The following is a 24,655-nucleotide window of genomic DNA, read 5'->3' on the forward strand; positions in this document are numbered from 1 at the left end:
TAACTTACTTTACATACACATATACGTGCCCGAAGGTACGCATTACATACTTAACCTGCCCATCAATCTTTCATACACATACATAACTAACCTCACGTTATAAAGAGCATTCGCCCTACATACCTCGGATATTATTAGGGTCCGGTACCCTCCATCCTCAAATATTTTTAGGGTCCGGTCACCCTCCATCCTCGGATATTATTAGGGTCCGGTACCTTCCATCCTCGGATATTATTAGGGCCCGGTACCCTTTCTTCCATGCCTCCTTAACATACTTTCTATATACATAATCGTAAGTTTCGCACATACATACATCATTCACTCTTCATCTTACAACATACATATAACATCAACCATTTCCTGGCAGTACATGCAATTCCGAAGATCGTTCATGTACCGGAAAGAAACCATTCATACATTTCACACAATAAATATATGGCATACACTTATCACTTAGGATAAGTGTATTAACTAATCACATCGAGTATGCACACAACCCCGAAAACATAACAAGGAATGGGGCTAGAAACTCACCTGAATGCGGTTACATTCACCGTTTTATGGTTATTCCTTTCTTGAGCTGTGCACGACTAACTGTATAACAATTACACGTATCAATTAACTATCACTACTTATATCGTCTTTCTAGTCTTAATTATTACCCTCAACGAACGGGGGTCCGGGGGCAGCGCCCCTGGCAGCGGGGTCTAGGGGCGGCAACCCCTAGTAGGGTCCAAGGGGCAGAGCCCCTGGCTGGGGTCGAGCTGCCAGGTTAGAAGTTCAAAGGCTTCATTGTAATTAAATCATTCTTTTCTAAGTCCCAGGACTGTTCTTGTCATTATGTTAAACTTCTGATTCATTACTGGTTCATAACGAACTGGCTTATCTTAACGAACTGGACTCCTTAACGAATCAGTTCCATAGAGAACCAGTCCATTTAATTCGTTTTTTCTTTTAACGAACTGGTCATAACGAATCAAAGGTAGTTCGTTACCCTTTTCCCCTAACGAATCAGAGACGAACTAGAGTTAGTTCGTCGTGCTCTGTTATGCGAATCAACTAACGAATCACCTTCCAATTCGTTAAGTTCCCATAACGAACTAGGGTTAGGTCAGAGAATGTAAGAAACATTCTCTAACATTCCCTTCCTCGTACACTCCGCCTTTCCGGCGCCGCCGCCGGAAAACCGCGAACACGCCGGAAAAAACGGGTTTTAACTCGTTTTCACCGTTTTTCATCCCGTTTGATCCAGATCTGAGCTAGGGTGACCCCTTAGCTCATCATAGGTTCGGTTTATACCCGATTCCACCCGGATCTCGTGACTTAAACGGTTTAACGGTGTCGGATCGTCATTTCGTGACTATATCTAACGGGTTAAGCTCATACAATAATAAACTATCATTACCTCGGGTTGATGCTCGGGTTTCTTGGTGATTTCGGCTAGAGAGAGAAGAAGAACTAGAGAGAGATCTTAAGTGTGTGTTTTGGTGGTGTATGGAATATGTGTGAAATGAGGGATTTAATGGTGATTATGGTTTATATATTTAGGGATCATGGGCTTAAGCCCATGGTCTTTTTTTCTTTCTTTTATAACCCAAGTCCATAACCCATATCCATTTAACCCAACACTAGCCCAACTCATATTCTATTTATCTAAACCGATAACGACCCACTATAAAATAGACGAAGTTTATTTTATTATTATAACCGAAAGTAGGATGTTACAAGTCTTCCCTCCTTATAGAGGTTTCGTCCCCGAAACCTAACTATTACATAAACATATTTGGGTAAAACTTGCGCATCTCATCCTCAGCTTCCCAAGTAGCATCTGAACCCTTGCGATGCTTCCATATCACTTTCACTAAAGGTATAACCTTGTGATGAAGTTGCTTCTCCTTGCGGTCAACTATCTCTATCGGTTGCTCAATGTAGTTCAACTGTTCATCAACCTCGATGTCCATCAATGGCACGCGAGACGTGTCATCAGCTAGACATTTTCTCAGATGAGAAACATGGAAGGTTGAATGAATTCATTCTAAATCTTCTGGAAAATCCAGCTTATAAGCCACTTCACCACACGATCTGTAATCTTAAACGGTCCAATGTACCTCGGACTCAACTTCCCCCTCTTTCTAAAACGGATTATTCCTTTCCAATGCGAGACCTTGAGCATCACATTATCACCAACATTAAACTCAATCGGTCGTCGCCGCTTATCAGCATACGACTTATGTCTGTCTTGAGCAGCTTTCATTCTTGCCTTGATCTGATCGAACTTCGAAGAGGTTTCTTGCAAAACTTCTAGGCTTCCCATCTCTTTCTGACCAATCTCTCCCCAACACACCGGGGTTCTACATCGTCTACCGTAAAGCATCTCAAACGGTGGCATACCAATACTCGATTTTTTTGGTGATTTCGGCTAGAGAGAGATCTTAAGTGTGTGTTTTGGTGGTGTATGGAATATGTGTGAAATGAGGGATTTAATGGTGATTATGGTTTATATATTTAGGGATCATGGGCTTAAGCCCATGGTCTTTCCTTCTTTCTTTTATAACCCAAGTCCATAACCCATATCCATTTAACCCAACACTAGCCCAACTCATATTCTATTTATCTAAACCGATAACGACCCACTATAAAATAGACGAAGTTTATTTTATTATTATAACCAAAAGTAGGATGTTACACAAAAACTTAAACAATAAAACAATAGATTTTTAAAAAGAAGTTGTGGCACCAACCATTGATCTTTAGACCATGTGTAGTCATAATTCTCCACCTCCAGGCATTATGCGCCACGTGGCGCCCAGTCAGAGTTATGGTTTTTTACAAAAACAGGCTGTAGTCATAACCCTCCACCCCCAGGCATTATGCTCCACGTGGCGCCCAGTCATTATTAATATTATTTGCTTTTTAAATACTATCAACGTCTTTTTAACCCGAGGTTCACCGGCGGGCTTCTTTCCGTGTTTTCTCGGACGTCCGCGTTGGCTCGAACCGCCTACGGTCTCCAGGACGGGTTGTGTTTCCAGCACGAATTCGACCTCGGGTTGGGTCTCCAGGACGTGATGGGAACCCCAACTGACAAAAATGTTTGTCGTTGGGTTTTGGAAACCGGACACCGCATTTGGCATAGAGTTTTGTAGAAATGCAAATTACGCGGCCATTTACGGGTCATACATATGCGGGACAGGTACGATTGGCGTCGGGGTAGTAGATTGGTTTGGTTGTGGATTTTGGTTGCCTTGAAGGGCATATTGACCGAAACAGAGAATATTTTGGTTGTTATTCGGAAACATGATGGTATAAATATTTGTGTAAAAGATATAATTGGTATAGAAGTGGAAGAAATGTGTTAAAAAAATGAGTTTGGTTTGTTTTTATAGTATAAATTTAATTAATATAATTTTTTTAAAACCCAACAGCTCCTAACGTAAACATGGCCCCAACGGTTCTTTTTTTTTATTTGTGTGCCATTAATCCGAGTTTTACTTATAACGTAGCAAAAAAAAATCACAAAACGCGCGGGGGGGGGGTGTATGTTAAATTAGCAACACTTGTGGGCTAAAGGGTGGTTCGGTTTGATCTCAAAGAGGTGGTTTGGAGGAGATCATAACTAAAGGGACTTAAAAGTAAACTAAGTCATACTTGGTGGCTAAGTTTCCTTAATGGATAAGTCTTTTTAGTATCCATAATGGATAAGACTTTTTAGTGTGGATAATTCTTGCTAATATCCATAATGGATAAGTCTTTTATTTATGGATAAGTCTAGTTAATAGATAAGTATTCTTATTTCAATAGGAAAAGAATAAGGATTGGCTAGATAAGTTTCCTTACTCCTTAAGTTTTTCTTTGCCTATATAAGGCTTGTATGGTTTAGTTGTAAAATATATATCAAGTGTGTCTTGTATTGAGTATAATTTTGTTTTATATCTCTTTTCTTGTTTTCAAATAATAAGAAAACGCTCGTGTGTTTGAGCATATATTGTTCGATCGTGTATTGGGTCTTGGATTTGTTTACTATTTCACTTGTTTAAAACGTAACAAGTGGTATCAGAGCCAACCCATTAAACATGACCGATTTTCAAGTTGTTGGAGACGTGAAGAAATTGAACATTCAAAACTACAACACGTGGTCAACCTGTATGAGTTCGTATCTACAGGGTCAGGATCTGTGGGAAGTTGTTCAAGGGCAAGACACCACCCAACCGAGAATCGACACCAATGGGGCGATCAACAAATGAAAAGTAAAGGTCGGAAAATCTATGTTCGCATTGAAAACAACGATCGAGGAAGAGCTTTTGGATCATGGGATGCTTTGGCGGCACTTTTCTCCAGGATCCGAGACCTAGCAACGCCAAAAGAAGCATGGGATGCTTTGGCGGCACTTTTCTCCAAGAAAAACGACGCTAAGCTTCAGCTTCTTGAAAACTAGCTTCTGACAATCACTCAAAAAGATCTCACGATTCCGCAATATTTTCACAAGGTTAAGACCTTGTGTCGTGAGATTGGGGAGCTTGATCCGGAAGCAAGAGTTGGAGATGCTAGAATGAAACGAATCTTAATACACGGTTTAAGAACCGAGTATAGAAGTTTCGTAGCCGCGGTTCAAGGATGGTCGAAACAACCATCTTTGGTCGAATTCGAGAATCTTCTTGCGAGCCAAGAAGACATGGCTAAACAAATCGGTGACATCTCGATTTCAAGCCCGAAGATCGAGACTGAAGCTTTGTATGCAAATCGAGGGAAGGGGAAATTTTGACCAAGCGGGAATCAAGGACGAAAGTGGAACGACCGATACAAGAAGTCGGATAACTACAAATCCGGACAAAGCTCAAATCAGCGAGATCCGATGAACAACAAAAAGTCGGGAAAATCCGGTAAGCGATTTCCATATAAGTGTTATAATTGTGGCAAACGTGGACACATGTCCAAAGATTGCCCGGGGAAGTTGGCTGATGAAGGGAATGCCGCCACAGTTCGAGAAGAAGTGGCTTGGGATGCCGAAGCCTACTTTATAGCCGAAGAACATGTGATGGCCTTAACTGCGAACATCGAAACCGAAGACAATTCTTTGGATAATTGGATTGTTGATTCTGGGTGTTCGAACCACATGACCGGAGAAAAGGCGAAGCTAAGAAACCCGGTCAAATATGAAGGTAATCGGGTGATTGTAATAGCCGACAACTCGAAGCACAAAATCGCACACGTTGGTGACATACGATTCAAACCGCACAAACAAGGTGAGTTTGTATTAAATGATGTATACCATGTTCCGGGTGTGAAAAAGAAGCTACTATCGGTCCCTCAGATTACGTCTACGGGTCGGTACGTTTTATTTGGTCCAAATGATGTCAAGGTGTTCGATAAGTTCGAAACCTCCTCCAAAGCCATAATGCAAGGAAAGAAAAACGAGACGGTATATGTTCTTTCAGCAGGAACGACTTATGTGGAGAAAACCAACACGGTCCAACGCATCGATCTTTGGCACCAACGTCTTGATCACGTTGGGTATGATAGGCTTGTCTTAATGATCGAAAAGTCTCTTGTATCCGGAATACCGAAGATGGATGTCCGAACAGGCGTGGTGTGCGCCGGTTTCCAATTCGGTAAGGCTCACACACAACCGTTTGAAAGCTCAAGTTATCGAGCCATGAAGAAAATGAGCTAATTCATACCGATGTGTTCGGTCCGGTGAAACAAGCTTCAATAACGGGTATGAAGTATATGATTACGTTCATTTATGATTTTTCTAGATACCTTTGGGTATATTTTATGAAAGAAAAATCGGAAGCTTTTATGAAATTCAAAGAATTTAAAAGCGTGGCGGAAAGGGAGACTAAGATCAATATCGAGTGCCTCCGATCCGATAACGGAGGCGAGTATACATCGAAGGAGTTCGATGAATATCTCAAAGAGTGCAAGATTAAACGCCAATTAACTTGCTCAAATACTCCGCAACAAAACGGAGTCTCCGAAAGAAAGAACCGAACCCTAACCGAGCTCTCAGGTAGCATGATTCACGACAAAAATGTACCAGGTCGGTTTTGGGCTGAAGCAATGCGAACCGCAGCCTATATATCTAACCGCTTACCACAACAAAATATGAAGAATATATCACCGTTTGAAAAAGTTGTTCAAACTTAAACCTGAGGTTAGTCATATGAAGGTGTTCGGGTATGTGTGCTATGTATTCATACCGAGCCATCTTAGACATAAGATGGAAAAGAAAGCAACAAGGTGCATCTTTGTTGGGTATGATCCGGAATGAAAACGGAGCGATGTTGCAACCCAGATACGGGGAGAGTATATGTTTCTCGACACGTTGTTTTTGACGAGATGTCGTCATGGTGGTCCCGAAATCGAGAAGTGTTACCAGATTCTGAAAAATTGAAAGAAAAGCTTGAACTGAAGTAACTTTTAATCTTGGAGAAGTAGAATCAGACAATGAGAAATATGGGTCGGACCATGTCGAGAACATCGGGCCAGTCGAAACTGAAGATTTGACGGACTCTGCACCAAGCCGAAGTTCAAACCAAGGCCCATGGCAAACTGGCCGAAGTCCCTCGGCCCAACAACTCGAACTGTCGAGTTCCGAAGCGCATAGATTAAGGCGATCAAGTCGTCAAAGAAAACCAAATCCCTGGTATGCTAATGTGGCAACTGTGGAGAATGAAGAAATCGAACCCGAATCTTTCGACGAGGCAAAAGAAAACCGAAAGTGGATAGTGGCGATGGAAGAAGAAATAAACGCCCTAGTGAAGAACCAAACTTGGGAATTAGTTCCCCGAGTAGATAACGTAAACATTGTATCGTGCAAATTGGTGTTCAAAATAAAAAGAAAAGCGGACGGATCAGTCGAGCGATACAAGTCACGTCTTATAGCTCGCGGGTTTTCACACAACACGGGCTCGATTATGATGAGACGTTTAGCCCAGTTGCCAAATTAACCACGGTTCGGGTATTACTTGCAATCGCAACAAGTAAGGAATGGAGCATGTGACAAATGGATGTGAGTAACGCTTTTCTGTACAGAAACCTTGATCATGTAATTTACATGGATCAACTGAAAGGTTTTAAGAACAAAGAGCGCCCGGGTTATGTTTGCAAATTGAAGAAGGCGTTATACGACCTAAAACAGTCACCAAGGGCATGGTTTGGGAAAATAGGAGAGTTCCTAGAACACAATGGTTTCGTGTCTATTGTAGCCGATACTAGCCTATTTGTTCGGGTCGAAGAAGACAATGTGGCGATTGTCCTAGTGTATGTTGACAACTTGATTATCACGGGAAACTTAATTACCGTGATTGATCAGTTAAAAGAAATTTTGTGTACCCGGTTTCACATGAAAGACTTGGGAAGGTTAAGTCATTTTCTCGGATTGGAGTTAAAGTATGAACCGAATGGGGTTGTGTTACACCAACATAAGTATTCAGTTGAACTTTTAAGTAGGTTTGGCATGGCGAGTTGCAAACCGGCAATAACTCCAATGGAAACCAATTTACAACTTCGAGCAGATGAAGGAAAGGAGTTGACGGATACAACTATGTATCGAAAATTGGTGGGAAGTCTTATTTACTTAACACTTACTAGACCGGATATAGCATATGTTGTAGGAGTGTTAAGTCGGTTCATGCATAATTCGAAGAAACCGCATCTTGATGCTGTTAGAAGGGTGTTACAGTACGTTAAAGGAACACCTAGCTTTGGAGTCATATTTAAGAGGGAGTCAAGAATCGAATTGGTCGGGTATTGCGATGCTGATTATGCCCGAGACTTAACTACTAGGAGGTCGACAACTGGGTATGTGTTTTTGATTGGGTCAGGAGCTGTAACATGGAGCAGCAAAAGGCAACCAACAGTTTCGTTATCCACAACCGAAGCCGAGTATAGAGCAGCAGCAATGGCTGCTCAAGAGTGTGTGTGGTTGGTACAATTGTTGAAAGACCTAAATCAAAGTGTCAGCCCGAGTGTGAAAATGTATTGTGATAATATATCATCAATAATGCTAGCCGAGAATCCCACGTTTCATGCAAGAACGAAACACATAGAAGTTCACTATCACTTCATTAGAGAAAAGGTACTCAAGGGTGAAATCGAGTTGGAGTACGTTGATACAAATGATCAAGAAGCCGATATGTTCACTAAACCGTTAACTAATGTGAAGATGGTGAAGTTTTGCAATGATCTCGGGATGATGAACGCAAGTGTTGAGAGGGAGTGTTAAATGAGCAACACTTGTGGGCTAAAGGGTGGTTCGGTTTGATCTCAAAGGGGTGGTTTGGAGGAGATCATAACTAAAGGGACTTAAAAGAAAACTAAGTCATACTTGGTGGCAAAGTTTCCTTAATGGATAAGTCTTTTTAGTATCCATAATGGATAAGACTTTTTAATGTGAATAAGTCTTGCTAATATCCATAATGGATAAGTCTTTTGTTTATGGATAAGTCTAGCTAATAGATAAGTTTTCTTATTTCAATAGGATAAGAATAAGGATTGGCTAGAGAAGTTTCCTTACTCCTTAAGTTTTTGTTTGCCTATATAAGGCTTGTATGGTTTAGTTGTAAAATATATATCAAGTGTGTCTTGTATTGAGTATAAGTTTGTCTTATATCTCTTTTCTTGTTTTCAAATACTAAGAAAACGCTCGTGTGTTTGAGCAAATATTGTTCAATCGTGTATTGGGTCTTGGATTTATTTACTATTTCACTTGTTTAAAACGTAACAGTGTACCCCCGCGTTATAGCTCACAACGCGGCACACAACTTGCCAGTACGCTTGGTCTTATCTATATATATATAATTACGGTTGTCAAGACAATTGTGTTTGAAAAACTTAATGGAGAACTTTTGGACAACGTACTGACTAGAAGTAGGGCTGCATTTTCCAACAAAGTTTCTAACCATTTATCTTTTATTTTCTTTTTGTAAATTTTCTAATTAACCATTTTTTTTTACCACATTATACACTTAGAGTGCAGAACAACTCCATATCCGTAGACTTGTCATCATGGCATCAATGGTGTCGGCGTATTATTTTAGTATCATCAAGCTATTGAGCAATCGAGATTAGTGAAAAATCAAAACAAATATTAATGTGATGGAACAACAATTAAAGATCAGAACTCGTTAGTAACTTTCTTCGAATCCACAACAATAAATAAAGATCAGTAACAACGTAGTCTAGCAGAGCTAGTTATTGGTGGCCACAAAGTAACCACCGAACGTTAACTATAACAAACAGCTAACGCTATTTGTTGCACTCTTTCACCAGGCGTTGCAATGTTTTGCCCAGTCATTTTAATGGTTTGATATATAAAGGGATCATCAAGTCTAAGTTAGATTATTGATTTCGTGTACCCATTAAATACTTTAATCTGGAAGTGATATATACATGATTTAGAAAGTTATCCAAGTCGTATTAAAAACAGGAAACCTAAAAACCACGTCATAGAACAGCAGAAGAACTACGTAACTATCGACTATGATGCTTATAATGGGTGGTTAGATATCCACCTCTTAAACATGACAAAACTTTCTTCAGGCTTGTACTCCGGGGCCGTGTGCCCACCTCCCTGTAACACAAAGAAATTATATTAGTTAACCAGCCTTATATATACTCATATAAAGAGCATTCATATTCCTTGCCTTCACAGTGACGTACGTCATCATATTCGAATAACTCTCTGTGTACCTGTCAATATAAACAAAAACCGAATATAAATACATTTGATTGTGCTATACTAGAACAACATTAATTTGTATATTACCCGGAAATTTGACCATTAAGCTTCCATGATCGCCATTTATCAATGACAGAGTAATTTAGGTCTCTTATCCATGCTTGAGTTGACTGGTGAGGAATGATCATATCATGATCACCACTGTGTTGAATTACAAAACTTTATTAGTGGCATTAATAGTGGCCGGGGCCAAAAAATATACTTTATATAGTAGCAAAGATTCGTACGTACTGCTAAGATTATGACAATATTTTAAGTGTATATAGATAACCAAACCATAATAATAAACAACATAAGTGCTAACATGCTTCAGGTGTCAATGGGTCGAATAAAACCAAGATTGCCACATTGATGATTCCTAATGCAATTTGTGAAATGAAGAGGACCTGTAGATGAGAGATCGGTAGCCCATGCTGCTGAGGTTTAGATGGTATGGTCTAACATCAAAAACTGTTCTTGTGAAATTCAAGTCTGATCTGCATCTTATCCACTCTATTATGGTCCCCTGTGTTATTGTAGTATGCATGAGAAATGTAAGAATTCTATCATTTAGAAATATTAGACACACACACACACACATAAAGAGAGGGGTATTAATTTCAGAACCAATAATATGTTGAGAATTCATATGTCGGATATTCATATACTTACATACAATTTTATACATATCTAGACTTTTTGCGGCTATTCCACGATTATGAAACAAATGTGTTGTGTGCTAATTCAAATCACACTGCCATTATCATCTAGATGTTTAAAGGTGTTACAGTCCTTATAATAAAAGTGGTCAAGTAAATCTAGTCCGTATGTCCAAGTCTTTGGTTAAAAGAGTCTTGAGTAGTGCACCGTTTTGTGGAGTTTGTTATTGTTATGGTTTATTTCCTTTGTGATGTGTCGACTATTAATCAAAGCCTTTAATAACATATTAATATTTTTTTAATTAAAAAAATATAACAATACCATACTCAAATTAGAGAGAATAAAATTTTTTTATGATGTAAACTAAACAGAAATATAAAATACTAACATATGACAAAGTTATGACCGTTCAAAAATCGTGATAGGAAGTTAGTTTAAAAGTCAACAATGTGTTTTGAATGTTCGTAAATATGCTTTAAAAGTTGTAATTGCTTAAGCACCTAAAATTATATAAAACTATATTTTTGTCTTCCTAGTATGTGTTATCATACAAATTACATATATATTACCTTCCGGATATGCAATGCTTCTCTAACACTGGCTTCATCAAGCCAGTAATAAACCAGCTTATATCCATCAGTCTGCACATTTCCAAAATATCAATAAAATCAGCTACAATTGTCTTTCAAGATGGTCCATACATGTTTCATAGAATCAAGAGGCCGGTTAGAAAAGAAACCAATACATTAGACTTACACGACAGTATGACGAAGAAACTGGGCCGTGCTCGTTAAGTAGCTTCTGAGTGGGTAGTCTAATTAGCCAAATAGAACCACAATGAGGTTCCAAAACATGAGAAGTTTCAATACCATCTATGCACTACAAAAGTTCATTCCTTTTAATTTTTCTTGTTTTTAAAATTAAGGTGGAGTTGAAAATCAGTGTAAATCAAGAAAAAAACCTCTTGGTATAACTCAATATTCTGAAGGCATCCTATGTTGTCCACGCTTATATACTCTGATCGGTACTCTCCACGACACGTGTGGAACAATGACTATAGACATTAAAGATGAAGAAGTTTAGTTGTTAAAACATGTAGGAAATGTTTAAGATCGTAGGACAGAACAAACCTTGTAGAGTTCATCTGATATAAGTCCCATACCATTAGCAAAACGAATTTGGTAATTTTCTTCTTCTGGAAAAGTCAAAGGGTTGCCAAGAATATATCCCTGATGCCAAAAATTAATTTATAGCAAACTCCTAATTTCAAAGGTACTGATAAAATTAATTCATAAGACCTTTAGATTAATATAAGGCTCATTTCGAGCTTCATTTCCTGCACATTTACAGCAACTAAGTTATGGATTCATGATGAAGTCAGCCATGATATGTTTATGTAGAAAGATGTTACCATCTGATATTAGTTGTGTGATTACTGGGATTGGATTTCCAGAATATGAATCTCCTGCTACATAGAATGGATTAGAGACAAACTCCGGGTGACTTCCAAACCACTGCAGAAACAATAATCAATAAACATGTGAACATCAAACAAATGTTACTCAAATTTAATTTCATGTACCTTTCTCATAAATTCATAGGCTTGGTCACAAAGTTGGATGTCGGTGGAATGCGAGGCGCTTGTGGTTCGTGCATAGGAAAAACCAGTACCAACAGGAAGATCTACGAAAATTATGCTTGACATCTGCATACATATTAATAAGATTTCCATGCCATCAATTAATCATATAAATGTTGAGTCATCCACCTCCAATAATACAATTAGTTCAATGACCATAATCACATAACATTAATCTTCAGGTGCAGTAAACTAAATAACTAATTGAAATAAATAAAACTAAGCTAATACGTGAACCGGTTACATGGGCATGTTTTGGTGTTAATAGTTACAATATTATGGTATTTATAGTTATATAAGCATGTTAGTGCTAATTTATGGAAATAGTTCAGTAAATGGATTTAGGAACGACGCATCTGGATATAGATTTGTTCTAACAGTTTGTCTATATTTGTAACACTTGTGTGTCAAGCTGACTGATGAGTAAATTTGTAGTAAGAATGTAGAACAGTAAATAAGAGATTGTTTTGTAAAACCAAAAGTTGATCTAAATCATCTGATGTTTCTATTGTTTCGGGAACGACGAATCTACTTTTCGATCTGAATTTTGTTTCGAAGGTATTTTTTGTATGCGAATTGGTCCATGATGAAATGATATTGTGTGGTTTTGTGACATTCTGCTTCCCGTAAAAGAAAAATATTTAAATCTTCAAATATTTTATAAATGGAATTTGTTAGTAGTACGGTATATTGATTTATCAGGGTCTACAATTGTGATTACGTGACACAATTGTAGTAGTAGTACTAAAAAGGTGTACTCAACGCGAAAAGGGTGAGACTTGGGGCTGGGGCAGGTCAATTAAAAGTGATAGCTTTTTTAAGCGAAGCGCTCAGTATAGTCAGACATCTTTCAAACATTGGCTAGTCTACTAGCATCTTCGACTACTATGTATATACTTGATGTGTTTGTCATGCACATGATTACAATTTTCACACCTATTGGTGAAAAAATTCTAGTGATTTAAGATAATAAAAAATTCACCGAAAACTTGGAACATCATAAACAAAATTCTTGGATCCGTCATGGTAAGGTAGTACACGAAACCGAAGTAATTGAACCCAATTAAAAACTTTCGTTGCATTGTGTTTTTTAATTGACGTTTTGGTTCAGTTATGCATTTGCATCAACTGAAAACCAAATAAAAAATAATTATAAGAATTTGATAAATTGTGAAACAAAAATGTAAAGGTCCACATGTGTAATAATCAAATAACTAACAACAAAGTATAGGCTGAAACTTTCACGTTGAAACTCATTACTTTCAACTATTTTTCAGCCAAAACTTGCAAGCCTAAGTAAAGCAGAAAAGAACCCACTATAAAACCCGAAAAAACCAAAATCGACCCAAATCTATCTATGCACACCATGCATATTTTAAACAAAGAGAGAGACCTTGGTCCACGAATTAGGATTCAAAATCAAGGTAGGAAAGCTTCCATCATAGTGCACAGCCTCAAACTGTATTGGACCTGTATTGTTCAATGGTTTTAGAAATTCAAGCAACAAATACTGGCAAGTGTATACGCTGATAAGTTCTAGCTTTAATAAACAAAATAAAAAAAGGAAAAATACCAATCTCATATAGCAGGCCAGAGATGGAAGAACAACCCGGGCCGCCAGTAATCCAAAGCATGAGAGGATCACGGTCAGGATCGGACTCCGACTGAATGAAATAGTAAAAAAGTTGTACATCCTCATTCGCATCCACACCAACATAGCTACGTATCATGTAATCAGTAATTTTTGGTATCAACATAGTGTTTATATGATCAAAGAAAGTGGTAAATTCTAAATAAGAATGGTTTGAATTCTTTTTTTTTCTTTTTTAATCAAAAAGTAATGTCTACATCGATACAGAAGGCAAGCTGGTAACAAGTTGCGCTGCTAACATTTTTTGAATAGCAAAACTAAGTCGTTTAAAAAAATAACATTCGTAGACCGTGGTGTTGTGGGGTGGGAGGTAAAACGAATACCCGGTTTCAAGATAAAAAGGTAGTGGTCCTTGGAAGCCTGGAAGATATTTCACTATCTCTGGAGAGTTTGAATTTGAGTTTAAGTTTGAGGTTGAAGCATGAACACTGATTATGAAGATGATGATCACAAACCAACGCGTCATTTCATAAGTGATAACTGAAAATAAAAAAGGAAAAAGAGTAAGCGATAAGTGAGAATAGTAAGAAATGATTTGGGTGGATGAAAAATGATTATCTTGGTTTTGAGGACATGAAGATTGTTTTACAATAATATTATCTGCTACCACAACGGACATTTTGTACCTACCAATAGATTTCTCACGTTTTTTAAGCTACACCTTTCTTTTTCTTTTCTTATTATATAATATTTTATTACTTTGTTATTACAAAATTAGTTTTGAGCATGTTTTATTTTTATTTTATAACTTTTAATCTAAAATTTTTTATAACGCTTCAGATACACTGTTATGATGTGCTTATTTACGTGTACATTTTGAATTAAATTTTATAAAGGGAAAATTACGAAAATAAGCGTTTATGAAAACAAATTTTAAGTTTTAGGTGCTATTTGCAAGAAATTCCAAAAATAGGTATTATAAACTAGTCGTGATGAGTATGTTATGATAACACATGAGTAGTTTGTAGAACCAATTAAAACTTGCCACATGCCCTTAAACTAACCGTAACAAGCAGATTCACTAATCATTTTACTCGTCACGATTAAATAAGTTTTATGTCTCGTAATCAATGCCTACGAGTAATTCATAAGTCCTTTAGTCGCAACGACTAGTTTACCCGGTTTACATTCCCTACACGAGTAATTTATTAGTAGTTAACACGACTAGTTTAACCTTACAATCTGCTCAATGCGACTAAAGGACTTATGAATTACTCGTGGGCGTTGATTACGAGGCATGAAACTTATTTAGTCGTGACGAGTAAATGATTAATTAGCATGCTAGTTACGGTTAGTTTAAGGACACGTGACAAGTTTTAATTGGTTCCACAAACTACTCATCACGACTAGTTTATAAAACTTCCTTCTGGAATTACTTGCTAATGACACCTAAAACTTAAAATTTGTTTTCATAAACACTTATTTTTGAAATTATCCCTTTTATTAAAAACATAATTCTTTGTTATGAAGCACAAACATACATGTCATAAAAGTTGACACGCGATTTAGTTTTTCTTTATTGATTGCATGTATTGTATCCAGTGTTGCAAAAATCGCTAGTCGGTGGTCGGGTGGTGGGGTGGGGACTAGCGATTAATCGGGATTAGTCGAGATCAATCGGGATTAATCGGATCAGACTTTAATGTATATTTTCTAGTTTTATACATACACACACACATTTTTATATGTAATTTTCAGTTTTATACATACACAAACATATTTTGGCAGGAAATTGGCTGGAATCTCACTGGAAACCATTAGTTTTTGCTGCAATCTCGCCGAAAATAGTTGATTTGGGTCGGAATCTCACCGAAAACCACTGATTTTTGGTCGGAATCTCGCTGAAAATCGTCGATTTTGGCCGGATTTAACCGTTAACCGATTAGTTGACCGACTAGCCCAAAATTAATCAGTGAAGTGGGGACTAGCGATTAATCGGGGATTAATCAGTGACTAGTCGGGATTTTTGCAACACTGATTGTATCAATAACAAGAAGAAAAACGATTTCGGCTGAACAAAGTCGGAACAACATCGATATAACTAGAGGTGCACAAAAAATCCGAACCCGAAACTGTTATAAAGCTCTGAATACACTGTTGTGATGTGCTTATTTACATGTGCATTTTGAATTAAATTTTATTAAAAGAGAATTCTTAGTTATTGAAGCACAAACATACATGTCACAAAAGCTTACATACGATTTAGTTTTTCTTTATTGATTACATGTAATGTATCAATAATGAGAAGAACCGCGATTTCAGCTTAACAAAGTCGGTACAACATCGATATAACTAGAGGTGCACAAAAAACCCGAACCCGGAACTAAACTCGAAAAAAACGAACCGGGTTGTTTTTATACCAGGGTTTTACTACGCAAAACCGTACCTGACCTTACCCACCCTTACCCGGAACCTGACTCGATTTGTACCCGCTAGTAATACCCGAAAATCGGAACCAGTTCCATACCCGGAACTGGGTTTTTCCAATACCCGAATGTGGGTGTTTCAAATACTCGATCTATACCCGAAATTACTCGAAAAATATCTGAAAAATACTCCAAAAAATGCAGCCCCTTAAAAAACCCAATCTATACAAAATAATTACCCAGAAGAAAGCTCGAAAGAACATGAAAATAGAGTTTTATAATACCTGAATACCCAATTTTATACCATACCCGAACCCGGTTCATAGGGTATGGATTTTAGAATCAATACTCGGACCCGAATCTGTCCCGAGTATCACCAATATCCGAAAATACCTTAACCGGTTCCATACTCGGGCCAAGTATTAGAAAAACTCGATTTGTGCATCTCTAGATATTACTGAAACCGGTGTTGGCACACGTTTTTATGGTTTTGATAGATGTAACATATTTTGTTTGTTTTCAAATATATTTTTTATAAAATTTTGAGGCATTGTTGCGATGCATTAACTTTTGTTTGCTTTCGATATTTTTTTTAAAACAAAACGATTACAACACGTGAAAATCTCAACTATATATATTTATCGCAAATCTTTTAAAAGAAAATTAGTCGAAATTGGCACTCATTTTATTTCTCCGGCGATGGAACTCGTAATCATAAACTATGACGAATTTCAACTAAGCATGTATTATTTTGTAAATGAATTCTACATAAATGAAAATACATGTAGGAAAAAGAAAAGATGATACAGGTGGTACACCACCCTCAGTTGTTTTGATTTAACTATTTACAACCAATTTAGAGTTAAGTGTCATTTTAGTATCCGTGGTTTGTCTAATTACGCAACTTTAATACTGATTTTGAATTTATTGCAAATGGCTACCTCACTTTTCAAAAACTTGCTATTTTAGTACTTTTTCTTAACCCCGTCTGACTTTGTCCGTTAAGTCAAGGGTAGTTTAGTAACTTTGTTATTTTATTTATTTTTATATTTTCTTTTAAATATCTCCCCCTTTTAATTCTTTCAAAACCCCAAGTCCCTTTTTTTATCCAGATTGAGCTTAAACCACCATTGAAGCATATCTATGATGCCACCATCAACTACTACTAACCACCGTAGCTAAACACCATTGCCGGTAGCCACCATCTCCGGCCGCTGCATCTCCGGTAGCCACCATTTCCGACTTCCATCATCACCGGTAGCCACCATTTCCGGCCTCTGCCATCTCTGGCCGCCACTGCGATATCTCTCTCTCTCTCTCTCTCCTTTGTCCACCAGATCTGGCGGACAACCAACGTGATACTTATTAAAAACTCCAATCTAGTTACGGAAACTAGATAAGGTGTTGGAATCGACAACCGTTGTGGTCGTTTTCTCGTCAGAAAACCTACAACTGTGGTGGTGGTGGCGGCAAGCAAAGAGAAAGATGATTGTAAACTTGTAATCCTCCACTCTCGCCGAAGACTGATGTGAATGTGGCTGGCGAGATTGGATGTCGCCGGAGACTATGGTGAAGGTGGTCGGCAGTTCATGGTGGTAACAAAAGAGGGTTGAAGACTTGAAGATAGCATATTTTTTCTATTCCTTTTATATTTTGAAAGGGGAAGACAATTAAAAGAAAAGGTAAATAAATAAAATAAGAAAGTTACTAAACTACCCCTGACTTAACGGACAAAGTTAGATGAGGTTAAGAAAAAGTACTAAAATAGCAAGTTTTTGAAAAGTGAGGTAGCCATTTGCAATAAATTCAAAATCAGTACTAAATTTGCGTAATTAGACAAACCACGGGTACTAAAATGGCACTTAACTCACCAATTTATAATCCACATGTTCATTTATCGTTTTCTTTTTACATGAGTACTCTTAAATTCATATATGAATTTGAGAATTTCAACTCTTAAATTCATAAATCCATTTATGAATTACGAGAAAGGGATTGTGATGAGTTCGGTAAATGCAGATGAGATTGAGGAGGGAGAGTTTGTGGACTATGCCTTGTCTCGAGTCAAATTTTATTGTTATTGGGCTTGAACGATGAAAAATTGGATGTGTTAGAAGCCGAGGAGGATGTTGAGGTACTCATGTATGAATTTAAGATTGTGTTGGCTTTGATCGACTCGATTGGAGTTACATTGGTAGTACCTTGAAACACTACCAATTGTTGATCATTGCATTCAGTCTCAGCAGCACCAAATGACGTACCCGCAGCTTGTTTCTGATCATTTCCTTCAAACCCCGCTGCATATGGATCTTTGTCATCCTCGTTATTCTTCAACTTTTTCAACGCATCATCTTTGCAAGTTAGTTGAAGAATAACTTTCTCATGATCCTTGATTTTCTCCCCTTGAGCAGTAACAAGCTCACGGATTTCTCGATTCTCCTTTTGGCAATACGAGATATGGCTATACATACGTCTTTGGTCCATCCTCATCTAGTCTTGTAGGTGACGATTCACAGCCATTTGATTCTCTTGCAGATGGATTAAAGTTAACAACATGTCCCACTGCTGTGCAACAAGCAAGGTATGTAACGTAGAAGCCACGGGCTGCACGGGACCTTGAGAATGATTGAACCTCATAAACGATTAAGCCACCATGGGCATTTGCATCACTGTCAAAGTAGGAGAGGTAACCATCGTTGTCATAGGAAGGGTCGGAATTGGAAACAACATCGATTGTGGAATACACGCGAATCTCGGATCTGTGGATGTTGTCATCGTAAGAGTAATAGACGGGGTGCTTACAATATGCGATACTACTAGTACTTTTTGAGCAGACGACCTTGGTATTTGAGGACCAATCTCCACACCATCTCCCCTTCTAACTCTATTCTTTGGCGGGTGTTCTTTCATCGGTGCTTTCCCTTTCCCCTTACGTTGAGTAGCTTCAGAAGCAGCTGCCTTAACCACATTACAATCACCAGCACCCTTATTTCCACCCTTACCATCATCACTGCCATCACCACCATCGTTGTTCCCACCTGGTCCCTCTTCACGTTCAAAATCCAAATCATCATGGATCCAACGATCATTAGAAGGACATACATTATTAGGATTCGCCAAATGGCCAATCAAACGTTTGCTTGCGATATGTCTTCATACGCTTCCTAGTATCTCTTGTCGTACGCTCCATAACTAAAATATCATCCATCAAAGTCTGATCAATCACAAGATCAAGTATTAAATCCTGAATGATGAGTTGTAGAAAGCACGGATAATCCAAAAACTTGTTCTTCCGATGCTTGACCGGAAAATTCTCCTTTAGATGAAAAAATATAAGCTCAGAGAAATTGAACGGTTTGTTCAATATCAATGCGGCGAATGCAGATTGTAGCATGATCCTGCATTCTTCGAATCCACCTTTACGTCCCCCAAGGTAATGTATAAGAACATGCAACAGATACTTGTATTAATCACAAGTATGCCTTGTTGTATTGGGAACGGTCAAGGTCGCCCTTGTAGAATAATCTCTGAAACAAACCTCGTATCAACGTCCTGTCAAATTCACACGGGTGGTCTATCATGTCAGCAAAACGGAGAACCCGACGTATCACGTCAGCATCGATCTTGATAGTTGTATTCTTCACAACAGCAACGATATGTTTCTCTCAATCAACAAAACGACCAGTATCCCAAAATAGCTGTATCACGCTGAAATGTAATAGGATATCAGCAGATATGGCATAGTGAAAGCGTGAGTGACATAAAAATACAATCACGTCCCCAAAAATGTCACGGCCCATAAAATCATCCTTCAAGAATGCACAGATGCTGTGGTTGTGGTGCTTGTTGTTGTTGTGGTTGTGGTGCTTGATCCTGTTGTGCTTGTGGTGCAACAGCTTGTGGTTCTTCTTGAATCACAGGATCCTCTTGTACAATAGGGTTCTCTTGAGTCGGAGCATCAGCCATAAGTGTAACAAAATCCGAACATTAGAAAACCCGCACAATATCTACATTAAATCAATTTCACTATAACACTTAGTGAAAATTGTAATTGTTTGATATTTCAATCCTCATTCGTTATCCCAATTGTTATGATGAATGGAATCATTCGTTATAAAGAATGAATTAGTTCGTTATCATCACAATAATGAATGATTGAATAAAGAATGGCTTAGGAATGAATGAGTCCATTACTTAAGTATATAGGGCGAATGATGTTTCATTCGTTATACAATCAAACGAATGTGTCTATTTGTTATCTAGGTACAACGGATGGTTTTATTCGTCTACTGTAGACGCTAATAACCTTCCATTCGTTGTCCATAATGAATATACATGATTAAGATTAACATTTGACCCTCGATAGTCAAAATTAAATAAACACCAAGCAGTCAAGCATGTAGTCCAATAATTTACAATTTAATTGAAGCCACAATGAATACATGTAAAACACCTATCACTAGATTCATAATGATATCGCAAATCGATCCAAAACAACTATAATATCAAACAAACGTGCTAAGCTGGTTCATTAGATTAGCATATAAGTTGGTTATTAATAACTTAAAATTAACCAATCTACTATTCATAATTTTTGACGAAAATCATTTCGTTGAACTCGTCAATACCTTGTGAATCTTAATCAATCAACAAAACCAGGCTTAGTGTTGGTCTAAATTTCTGGAAAAGTTTAGCAAGAGTCCATTTAAGGAAGTGATAAGTGAGAAAGACGAATGAGTTGATTCGTCTTCCACTATACAACATATAATATCATATCTGCACACTTCCCTAGGCTGAAGAATGAGTTCATTCGTTAATTTATAATTAACGAATGGCCACTCAATCGGCAAGCCATTCGTTAACACCCATTAACGAATCTACTTAAATTAACAATCATAACGAATAGCTCAATATTCGCTCTTCATTCTTTATTATAAACAATAGAGAATATGGTCATTTGTTATCAGGCCTGCGGAAGCGACTAGGTGTAACGAATGGTTTCATTCGTTATCTATTCACATTGCGAATGACCTGCATTTGTTATCTTTTATGATAGAGAATGTGTTCCATTCGTTACAATCAAAGTAACGAATAAGTAATTAAATATCAAAGTAAAAATGAAAATTTTCATTTTCAACTTTTCAATGATTAAAATGCATCGAAACACGTGTTTCGATGATCTTTACTTTAAGTACGTTTACCACTCGGGGTAAAAGTCAATACCTTAATGTGTTTTATTGTGAAAAACACATAATTTAAAAGAATTAACTTAAAAACGTAGGAAAATCTTTTTGGTAGTTTCCTTTTCCAATTGTACCCTTTAGCTCGGAAATCGGAAATAAAGTAGAAACCAAAATAAAAACAAAATATTTTTTGAGTTTAGAATATTTTCAAATTAAAAACAGAAATAAACTAAGGCAAATATGAAATCTATTCTACGAAAACAGTACATATTTTTGTGAGTCGAGTAGAGAATCATATTGACCAAATCGCCCTTCCATATCAGTTTTATATTTCAGCGTTATTAAGACTGGGGTTAAGTCGGTCATTGATATTGTTGTCAACATAAATCTTATAAAAAACTTTCAAGTATTTTTGTGATATGATTTAGTTTCAATTAAGGTACAAAATATCAAAAACTATCAGCCTCTAATCTCGATTCAGGCCTAATTTGACATTTACCATGTCACCCCAACTTGACTTAAACCATTATGCCTGAAGATCAAAATATATGATTTATATTGATTAATCAATCTTAGTTCATGATCCCACTACAAGATATGCCCCTGTTATCAAGCAATACACCAAGCTTCCTTTATTATGAATGAGTATGCACAAGTTCATCTGTATGGCTTACAGACATTGTATCCCCTGAGGTCTGTTTCTTATTGGTATTAAGATGCACGCTGATGGTCGGGTATTTTGTACATATATTAGTGTATTAATTATGTAGTTTTATTGAGTATACTGTTTGAACTTTGGTACTTCATACGTGCTTTTGTATTTCAGGTCACTGATCGTTAAAGATGCTAAATGAGAGACCTGTACGGCATGGAATGATATCTCGGGAAGACCGAAGTATGATTTGATGTCTTGGGAAGTGTTACAATGATTCGGGAAGAGTATGGATGAGAAATCATAAGCCGATGCTAAAACTGAACAAGATGGGTTGCCAAAATGCGACCCTGAAGTAAAACGAGCATATCTTGGGCTAGAAAATGAGTTATGGGCGCCATAATATATGAATTTTGGGTTTCTCGACGAGAAGAATCTGAATATGAGGTTTTCTTAGGTCGAGGTACGCGATGAGATGGTGATATAGCCATCGCGTACCGCGACGGGTGTGCACACGGGAAAAATAGGTTATATCTCATTTTTCATCAAACAATAACCCTAACTCCGTTTTTAGAACCAAGAGGCGATTTCCAGCAATCCTATGATCTATATCATCCGTATTGAAGATTCGATGATGTCGCGGCTCGGCTAATCTCCTAGAATCGCACCCGGGATGTATAGTTTGTAACCTTTTACAGTTTTTCTCATGTGATTAAGAACACTTGTGTATTGTTATTGATGATTGATATATGATTATTGATGTTTAGTATTTCTGTGTGTTTGGTCGGTTTAGGTTTACGTTGGTCTGAACGATCTGTTATCAGTTGCTAGATAATTAGTCATATAACTGTTTGGTTAGATTGAATACGATAAAACGTACAATTACCCTTAACTGAGTCACACTGGCAAGGACTGTTTGATAACCAGTGCCGTGTGTAAAGTAATTGTTGACGTCCAAGGTTTTGTCTGGTTGATCAGTTTTTAGTTAATCGTTATTAATAAATCTGTTAGGTTGCATGAGATACTGTTTGGTTGCTTACTTGAATTCCCGGGTGTGGTTTGCTTTTGTTAACTGCTTAATACTCGTTTACTTGTTCGTTGCTTAGTTCTTTTAATTCAAACTATTGCTTGTGTGATCAGCACTAAAACTTGTTACTTCATAATATTAAATCTGTTACACGAATTGCATTGACCACATACTCCTTGTGATACGATACCCTACTTGCTTTAACTATTTAGAATAATTAGGTTTTTGATTGTTTTTCATGTTATTTGATTTTCGTGTTTAATTTAATTTTCAGTTGTTAGTTAAATTTTATTTTATTTGTATTTTTTTCATTTTACGCGGGTTGTGTAGTTGTGCAGATTACAGGTTTATGCGCACCCGCCATTCGGGCCGACAGTCTCCGTTAGTTTACGAGCCCGAAATCGAGAGGTTAGCTTGGTAGAACCGAGTACAAACAGAAATTCTTAGATGGAAGACCAAAACCAACACCAGAACCAAAACCAGAACCAGAACCAAAACCAAGACCCAATCCCACAGAATAACCAGTTACCCAACATGCCTCCACCACCAATTTTCAATAACCAGAACGAGCAAAACAACCAAAACGCCCAAAATAACTCAGCTCGTACATCCAGAACCCAAAATCAAAATCAAAACCGAAACCTTAACCAAAACTTAAACCTCAACTTTGACCAAGCCGGACCATCCGCTCCAAACAATAACCCCAACCGCCGAGTTCAGATAAATTTTGATGATGTTCGATCGAGTGTTCCGACTGAAGATGAGGATGAGGGTGAAGATAATAATAGAGATGAAGGCTTTCGGGCAGCTGATGATGAGGTAGATCGATGGGTTAGGAGAAATCAGGCGGTTCAGCCCGAAAACGAGGTTGGTGAACCAGAGATTGAGGGTGATAATAATTATGAAGATGAGGTGGAGGAGCCGGTAAATCAAAGACGTGCTGAACCCGTTAACAGAAATAGAAGGGATCGAGAAAGGGTAAATCGGGCAGAACGGCCCGAAAGAGTTCGTGGTATTCCGGTTAACCGGGGCGGTATGGGAAACCCCGGGGGGCAGAGGAGAAATTACATAGCCCCAGCTCATGGGGTTAACAGTCGGTTCAGACCGACTATCTCAGACGGAGCATCCTCGTTGGTTCCACAAGTACGAGTGCAGGGACAGCCAACTTTCAAGTCCCGACCATCCTACATCAACATCGTTCCTCACTTCAACGGGATGGCTTCGGAAGACCCGTATTCACACTTAACTGATTTTTCGGCAATCTGCGGGTCTATTGGTGACGGTACGTTTGATCAAGATGAAGTCAGGTTGCGGTTATTTCAGCTCTCGTTAAAAGACAAAGCCAAACTGTGGTTTAACTCGTTACCAACACACAGTATCAGAAACTGGGCCGAGATGTAACAAGTCTTCTTAAACGAGTTTTATTCACAATCGAAGACTACCGAGGCCCGTTCAGACATTCGTCACTTTTCACAGTTACCGGGTGAGTTATTCCATGAAGCTTTTACCAGATATAAAGATATTATAAGGAAATGCCCACATCACCAAATCGAACTGTGGGAACTGGTAAAGTGCTTCGTTGATGGGTTGACATACGAGGACCGAAAACATCTTAAGGTCTCGTGTAATGGTCAGTTCCTGAATCAGCTCGAGGAAGATGATTGGGATTTTCTAGAATTTATGTGTGAACATTCGAAATCAGAGGCAGTGGCTGAAAGACGAAGACGTGGTAATTCATCCAGATCAGTTAAGTCAG

The 24,655-nt window shown here is 37.8% G+C and overlaps 1 protein-coding gene across 1 annotated transcript in view; it reads right to left on the reverse strand.

The window, feature by feature from the left end:
• Positions 1–14,137, reverse strand: part of LOC143580119 (serine carboxypeptidase-like 13) — a 39,211-nt gene extending 25,074 nt beyond the window's left edge. The window contains exons 1-13 of the mRNA XM_077063237.1: positions 13,995–14,137; positions 13,594–13,739; positions 13,414–13,490; positions 11,964–12,086; positions 11,793–11,895; positions 11,680–11,717; positions 11,512–11,610; positions 11,343–11,435; positions 11,138–11,260; positions 10,951–11,022; positions 10,129–10,247; positions 9,770–9,883; positions 9,664–9,693 (exon numbers count right to left, since the gene is read on the reverse strand). Of these exons, the coding sequence (XP_076919352.1) occupies positions 9,664–9,693; positions 9,770–9,883; positions 10,129–10,247; positions 10,951–11,022; positions 11,138–11,260; positions 11,343–11,435; positions 11,512–11,610; positions 11,680–11,717; positions 11,793–11,895; positions 11,964–12,086; positions 13,414–13,490; positions 13,594–13,739; positions 13,995–14,137 (1,280 nt within the window). The remainder of the gene's footprint in view (positions 1–9,663; positions 9,694–9,769; positions 9,884–10,128; positions 10,248–10,950; positions 11,023–11,137; positions 11,261–11,342; positions 11,436–11,511; positions 11,611–11,679; positions 11,718–11,792; positions 11,896–11,963; positions 12,087–13,413; positions 13,491–13,593; positions 13,740–13,994) is intronic.
• Between the last annotated feature and the right edge of the window lie 10,518 nt (positions 14,138–24,655).

This window comes from Bidens hawaiensis, unplaced genomic scaffold (genome assembly GCF_021521415.1).
Source record: "Bidens hawaiensis isolate Kalapana, Puna unplaced genomic scaffold, B.hawaiensis_p1.1 tig00030246_1, whole genome shotgun sequence".
NCBI classification, from domain to species: domain Eukaryota; kingdom Viridiplantae; phylum Streptophyta; class Magnoliopsida; order Asterales; family Asteraceae; genus Bidens; species Bidens hawaiensis.